Source organism: Lissotriton helveticus, chromosome 6 (assembly GCF_964261635.1).
Source record: "Lissotriton helveticus chromosome 6, aLisHel1.1, whole genome shotgun sequence".
NCBI lineage: Eukaryota > Metazoa > Chordata > Amphibia > Caudata > Salamandridae > Lissotriton > Lissotriton helveticus.
In genome coordinates this window covers 1,963,055,086-1,963,062,587 of record NC_136067.1, presented here as the reverse complement: position 1 = coordinate 1,963,062,587, position 7,502 = coordinate 1,963,055,086, and the positions used below count along the sequence as shown (strand labels likewise).

The window sequence follows — 7,502 nt, the reverse complement described above, 5'->3', positions numbered from 1 at the left end:
TAAAAAGTGCTATGTCATTTATTATGAGTTAATATATGTTTAATGGACAATACTTACTGTATTAAATGTAGTAAATGATGGATTAGAAGTGACTGTCTAGGTCAGCATTAAATAATATGTCAAATGTAAACAATTGAAACATACATTAAGTGATATAATAGTTGTGCTGGGACATAATTTTCCATGGAAAACTTAAATGCGGTGTAAAACATTGCAGTGTTGTCACTCCATTGGATTTCTCTTCAGCCAGAGCATGACCATCATCAATGGGGAGTTTAGTTTTTAAGTAAAGACATATGGTGGTCTGCAACGACCCAAATAAAGCCTGAAGAGCATCTCATTTACTAACATAAGTTCCAATGCCAGGCAAATAGAGGCTCAAGGATTTTAGAATGCCCGAGTGTTTTAATAAAATTAAAACTTCACCTGCCAGCATTTAGCTCCAGCAACAATGTGCATAAACTAAGTGGAAAATGTAAGTTTTATATGAGCACAGATCATGTTTCTTGCTCAATGCAAATGATTATTCATACTCATGTCACACATTTAGAAACTGCCATCTACACCATAATGTCCCATTAGACTGGAACAAACTGCTATAAGCTGTTGTAAAGACTGAAGTTTGTGAACCAGTTTCATACTAAAATATGGTTTTACAAAAGAAAAAGAATGTGGCGATGTCATGAAAAAGTTGACCTTAAAAAATAAAAGGAAGTAGACATTATTTTACTATCATAGTTTACCTTACAAAAGCAAATGCACTTCCACATTAATGTACTGTACTGCTACAAACATCTTTTGCAGTGCCGACACACACCTCAGAATATAGTTGCAAATCTTTTCCTGAAGAAAAGTTGGTGAAGGTATATGAAAGCACACACAATGCGCTTTGTGTCATACAGACATTTAGATTAATTACCTTCTGAATCATTTGTCAGCCAGTCAGTGCAATCATCATGAATAATCTACAAAATGTCAAGTCATTTTCATAAATGAAAGGGGAGCTCAACTGCACAATATTTATGAAGATACACTTTTCTCACAGCTCCAACTCACTGAAGATTGAAAGCGCAGATATATAACATTATTAACGTGAATCAATGATGACTGATCATCACTGGGAATTCTCAATTCTGAACCACAGATTGCACAGTTATCTGTAGCAGGCACATCGATGCACAGAGTAACATTTCAGGCATGTGCTTTCATTATATTTTGAGTGTTTTAGTATAAGCAGTGCGTTGGGGTCACAGTACACTTTTATGCACATGTGGAATGATTCACCCTCATCCTCTTTTGGTATAGTGCTAATATACCCCTTTAATAATGGACATGGTAGGCATCTGAGAGTTGAAGATAGCGCCAGGACACCTCAGGGTAACAGAGCGCTCTAAAAATCTCATTAACATTACATAACATCATGAACCTTATCAGACTATAGACCGAGTTAACAATGGTAACCACCCTGAGCAGCAAACATTCATCTCATAAGGAAAGTCTATCACAAATACATTTAGGCTTAGGCTGTCTCAAACACAACACAAAGTAATCATCTATACAGTATTAATTGCAACAACTGTGTAGAAACCAGGTGATCAGCTTCATAGGAACAGTACATTGTGCAAGCATAAAAGGTGCACACCACTAACAATATTATTGTTCCCTGATGAGTACAAACACAGAGCAGGCCCACGTAGACAAAGGGATATTGAATAGAAAAGGGTTCTAGCTTACACAATATAATATTTCAATGAATACGGTAATTAAGACTTCTATCAGGTAATAGTTCCACTTTTTTTTTTATTTTACTGAAGAACAATACACATTTTTTAAATGAGAATTGTAATTTTCCAGAGCATTTCATGAACCATTGTAGCCCAAGGATATCCTGGAATCTTAACATTGACTAGCTATGTACTCTATAGGGTGAAGAAACGGAAGAGCCGAGACTCACTGTAATCAAATTCCATCTTAAGCGTCTTTTCCTTAAAGTGGGAAATCAAGCTAATTAACATCTGCCCAACGAATGTAGGTTCATAACTATTTTTTGCTGTGGTACAGAACAAATCTACTTTTCAGCTTAACAATAATGGAAAAAAAAATGTTGGCGGCAATACTCCTAAACAGTGCCCTACTCTTTTCAAAACACTACAGACCCTACAGACATTTACAACAGTGGTGGAAGAAATTCCCACAGCGAAAGTGAAACAGGAATTTTTCCCTTTTTTCTGCCTGTGGAATGGAATTGGCTGCAACAACCTGAGCGGACAGCGCAGTTGTTTTTTGAAGCACCATGAGGGGATAGGTAATGTATTTACCTTAAAGCTTACTGCATTAAGGTAATTACATTGCCCAGATGCTCACAGAGAACTTCTGACCAACTTCCCCAGCAACAGGAAGTCTGTGTACAGGGTCTGCCTGTAGGGTTGTCTTGGCAGCACACTCTAGCTCGCCTGCTGAGGAAGTTCTTTTCAAGAGCTCAGTCAAGGGCCAGCTATTACAGGTAACATAAAAAGATTTTCATTACGTAAAGAAGGCAGGCTGGTCCCCGACAGTGATGTGTGGTACGAGTAATCCTTGAACCTTGCATTCCTCAATGCCCAGAATGAGAAATACTTGTTTTGCAGGCATTTCTCTCGAATCCCTACCTTTTAGGAATCCACATAGCGCAAGTGGAAAAAAGGACATTTTGATCACTCCTAATTTTCAACACAAACGAGTACAAAGCTTGCCATGCAAGGATTGTTTTTCATTTTCAAGGTGGAAAATGTGACTTTCAGCCAAAGGCTACCACCGCATGAAACATGCATTGCAATTCCATTTCCATTAGGTATAAACATGCCTTCAGAAAATCTTTTTTTTTTTTTTAATGAAATTAATGTAAGAAATGAGAGATGTACCTATTTAAAAATAATTGTGGGTTCGGCCATGGACTGTGCTGATGTAATGTTAATACATTTCAAGGAAGAGCCTGTGGTGGAGTGTAGAGATGTTGACCGAAGCTAGCCAATTACCCCTTTGGGAACAATGAACCTTGGAAACAGCACAGACTCGTCGATTAATCATTTGATTTGTAAATAGCTACTATGTCCATGGCTTCTGAAATCTTTCTGAAGAAAATGCAACCCTATTATATCAACATTTTGAAATACATTTTTAATTACACATTTAAACTATTTCAGGGATAACATTCATCTTTCCTTTAAATTATGGACAATCTAAAAAGAACAGCATCAGAATATTATTCTCAACATGGACTATGTTGACCAGGAAGAGCACTTCCAAAAAGGAAACTATACATGAGTGGTTTTCAAAATCAATGCTCTAAATACTAGTGTCTACTTTACACCAAGTACGGTATTACTGTAATAAAAAAGATCATTTGCAAAACCATATAAAGCTATTGATCTTTGTTTAATGACGAAGTATTTATGAATACAATTAAATAAATCAAAATATTAATGATAGTTTGTCCTTAATATTAGATTTTCCGGATCTTCTCTGCCACTGAAACCTTGAAATGGACACATCTCCCCTCAATCTTGCTATGTTATTATGCCTAGCATATTTCTACAGAATCTCTACTGTCATTAAAAACAAAGGAATCATATTCTTAGCTTGTGTTATATTTGTTTGCTTTGGTGCAAACAGGCTAAGGCACCAGTTTCTGAAACAGCAAAAGGCTTTTTCCATGTATGATTCCATTTCCAAAAGATAAGTACATTGAATTGTACAGAACAGATAAATGATAGTAATGTATAAAATAGAAGACAGCCCAATAATCAGAATATAATTTATGTGTGCTGCTCTCTGTACAGATGAAAGAAAAACAAATAAATTAATGGTCTCCTACGTATATTCGATTACACAAATGATCACACCATTTTTTTTGTTTGTTTTTTTACAGTTGATACTTTGTCTTCACATAGTTCAAAGTGAGAATGACTTATCCAGAGTCCAGCAGGTATTTCACATTACATTAGGTAATGCATCAAGTATCACAGAAGGCTCCTGGAATGGGGCAGCTTGAACAAACTAAAGGATGCCTGTTATATGTTAACAAGCAGGTGATAAATAACTTTCTAATCAGACCCTTCACAATTTGCAGACAGACAATTTAGATCCACGAACAAAACCAGCCACATAACTATGCAAAGCAGGAAGACCCTCAATATTTAAATGTGATTTTATGTAGGTGTAATGAAACACCATTTAAAAGATGCAAATGTAATCACTTGCTTCTGAATCTCAACTGAGACAATAAAATGTTAGAAAAGAAATACAATTTCCGCCATTTGCAGCTAAATACAGATCATTTAGAAAATTAGTTTGATAACTTGCATTGCGCCGTTTGGACCAAGTTCCATTTAAAAATAAAATAATATTTACAGTTATTTTGAAAACTGGCTTATGGATTGCATACCTGACAAACTTGAATACCAATGATTACAATTCCCCAAAAATACAACAAATATCAATTTAAATAGTACATACTGTCCTCTTGCATGTCTAATACGACTGACAGGTCCACACCAGACGAGGGAACACTGTTTCAAACTAGCAAGTATTTGACAAAAATATTAGTGGTCTGCATGTTAAATTATACGTAAAATACATTTCAGAACCGTGCTTGTTACCTCCAAGTGTACCCTGTCCAAACTTAAAAGGGTTTAGATACACTCTTCATTCAAGCTCGGGGAAAATACAAAAATAAAACTGAAGAAAGAAAAAAATCGGCAAAAGATTTGCACCACCACCACCACAGCTACCAACCTTTTAACAGAACTAACATGAAATTTAAAAAACTGCAAAACGTCTTATTACAGCAGCTTAGATAACTTGGCTTAAGACTCTAGTGTGCACTGACAAAAGCAAATATGACTGACAACTGAGAGAGAAATTGTGCATAACTGGTATTTTCTGCCATTTAGGAGAAATTATGGTTGATGCCATCTGCGTGAGTAAGAGCAAATATTTGAGAACATGTGACATATCTAAACTGTGTTTTTCAAACATTCATTAACAGATCACAAGCTTAACAAAGTAATGGAGTGATCCATGCTTCGTGAAGAGCTTTTTTTTTTTTTAAAGAACTTGAATTGGAATACCTGGAAACATGGACAATAGTCATAAAAACAGATCTGTGTTGAGAACTCAGTGGGTAATTCAAATATAATTACATATTTTAGATCTGGTATGTAGGTGTGTTTTCATAATCAGTCAGCCTGAAACGCAGAGCTGAGACGCACAAACTGATTTAAACAAATCCCCCAAAACAAAATCTTTAAATGGTTGTCTCTTTAGATGCCAAATGGTTGAGGTGCTTGTGTCACATATTCAACTTTTGCTTTAATAATTGGAAATCAAAACCTTAATATTCAGAAGTATCGCATAGAAGGTGAACAGTAACCGTACTATACAATTATTGGTAATCCACGTACCGGTTTCCTCAAAAAGCACAATATGAGCATTCTCCTATTTTGCTTTCATTAGTGAGGAGCAAATTACAGAGGAAATTAGTTGCTCTAGAATATACCTTCTACAGTGGTAATTTAAAAAAAAAGTCGACTGGGTAACTGGCTATGGAAAGCACATTTGGGTTTACCCGTGGCACTCTTGAAGACACTGATAACACTTCATCGATGTAGCATGGGAGGATAGAATACTCCTGCTGTGAAATAGCACGTGCGTGCAAGAGATAAGTGTGAGCTAAGAAGATTGTTTTAAGAAAACCTCTGTATTTTTACAGAGCATTCAGCTGCTACAGAGCAGTGCAATGAATCCCATTTTGAATAGGAGAACCACTGAGTAGGAAAAGGAACAATATGTTCTGAAGCCCAGCCAGCCAACAAAGTGTTTTTTGTTTATAAGTAAAAAGGTTTTTCTATATCTCAGAAAATGCAATCAACTCTGATGACTAACAGAAATCAAGTATGTTTCTCTTTTCAATCTATCGAGAATGATTAAAATGTGAGTTTTGGGAAACCACCCCTTACTTTCAAATGAAGCAACACCAGGAAGTATCAACCAATGAGCCAGTTGAGACATGTACCTAGCTCATACATCGCAAACAGAGAGTGACCACCGTTTCTAAATGGAAAAGGTAAGTCTTTCATTAATGTCAAAGCGATTGGCTCGGTCTTAGAACTTGATTGAAGGGAAGCCATATAAGTCTTATAAATGTAAATTTCCTTTTCCTCAAAAATGATAACATTTCGTATTAGAAACTGCTGTAGTTTTCAAGTAAACAACAGCTCAAAAACACAATACCTCAAGACCATAATAAATGACTACGTTTTTAAAACCATCAAATACTTCAGAAGTACTTTAAGGGTGTTTGATGGCTGGGAGATGGTTTCCTCTCAGCAGTACAAAAGGAAGGTGAAGAAAAAGTACAGATGGACAAGGCAACTGAAAGCCATACTTGTGCTTTGGAAATCCTCTAATATTTCATGAATTTATATTCTTCCTTTGGCTTCTGTTATATTATATATAATTCCAGTTTATGCTGCTGGTGGTGACGTAACTGGCACATGAAACACAACTATTCTGCAGGCTGAACAATGCGCTTTGTTCCCAAACTTGCTTCATGTATAAAAGAAAAATAACTACACTAAGGAAAAATGCCCAAAAGTAATCTTCAAGAGGACATTCAGTTGGTCTCGTACATACAGTAGTAATGTATCCTTTGAAGTTGCTCGCATCAACTAATTTCGCCAACAATTTTTCATCCTTTTAAGTCCTGTGTTCCAGTGGAGAAGTATTGTGTGCACTGTAGACTAATGACTGTTAAGGGAGTATCTGGCATATGTGGTGATGGCGGAAATATTTACAGGCATCTTCTTTTACACTTCTTCTGAAGTCTTTAGGCCGATTTTTTCCTCCTCCTCTAGTCAATCTGTGCTTGGTTTCTTGAGCGAGAAGGGTAGAATCTTGAAATGCTTACTTAACTGGTTCACCTGAAAATATATAAAGCAGGAGAGTCTTAAGTAAAGACAACTTGTCACAAGACAAAAAGTCAACTTCTATATACTTTGGTCAGATTTAAGAATAAACTAGTACATGCACAAAATGAGCTGTATGTTCACACACAACTACTATCCTATCCTTGCCCAACCATGGTGGCAGTGTGTAGCCCCAGCCCCACGCTTTGCTCAAGGGTCCGGTTTATTTCTAAAACCAAATATCATGCCTTGCCCAGACAAGGGGAGTCTTTGTCCCCATCCTTCTATCCTCCCATCTTGTCGAGCAAGGGAATGTCCAGTTTTAAAAATAGCCCCATAGTTTAATGAGGGGGAACAGTGTGCCATCCCATCTTATGCCTAAAGTGGGTAGACTACAGAGAGGTTAGCTTACAGCTACTAAAGCCCTTTGTTCAAAATGAAGACTAGATGATCAGAACAGATCTACGTTACCCTGCTTCCCATTCTCCTGCAGTATTTTGAGGCTACTAGACGGCATGCCAGGTAAACCTGCTTTGCTGTGGCTCAAGGAGCGCCTGA

General features: G+C 36.6%; 1 protein-coding gene across 1 annotated transcript in view; it reads right to left on the bottom strand.

Annotated features, from left to right (window-relative positions):
• Positions 1-3,137: 3,137 nt before the first annotated feature.
• The window catches only part of SELENOI (selenoprotein I), a 281,155-nt gene continuing 276,790 nt past the window's right edge, over positions 3,138-7,502 (bottom strand). The window contains exon 10 of the mRNA XM_078649982.1: positions 3,138-6,959. Coding sequence (XP_078506108.1) covers positions 6,846-6,959 — 114 coding nt within the window. The 3' untranslated portion in view covers positions 3,138-6,845. The remainder of the gene's footprint in view (positions 6,960-7,502) is intronic.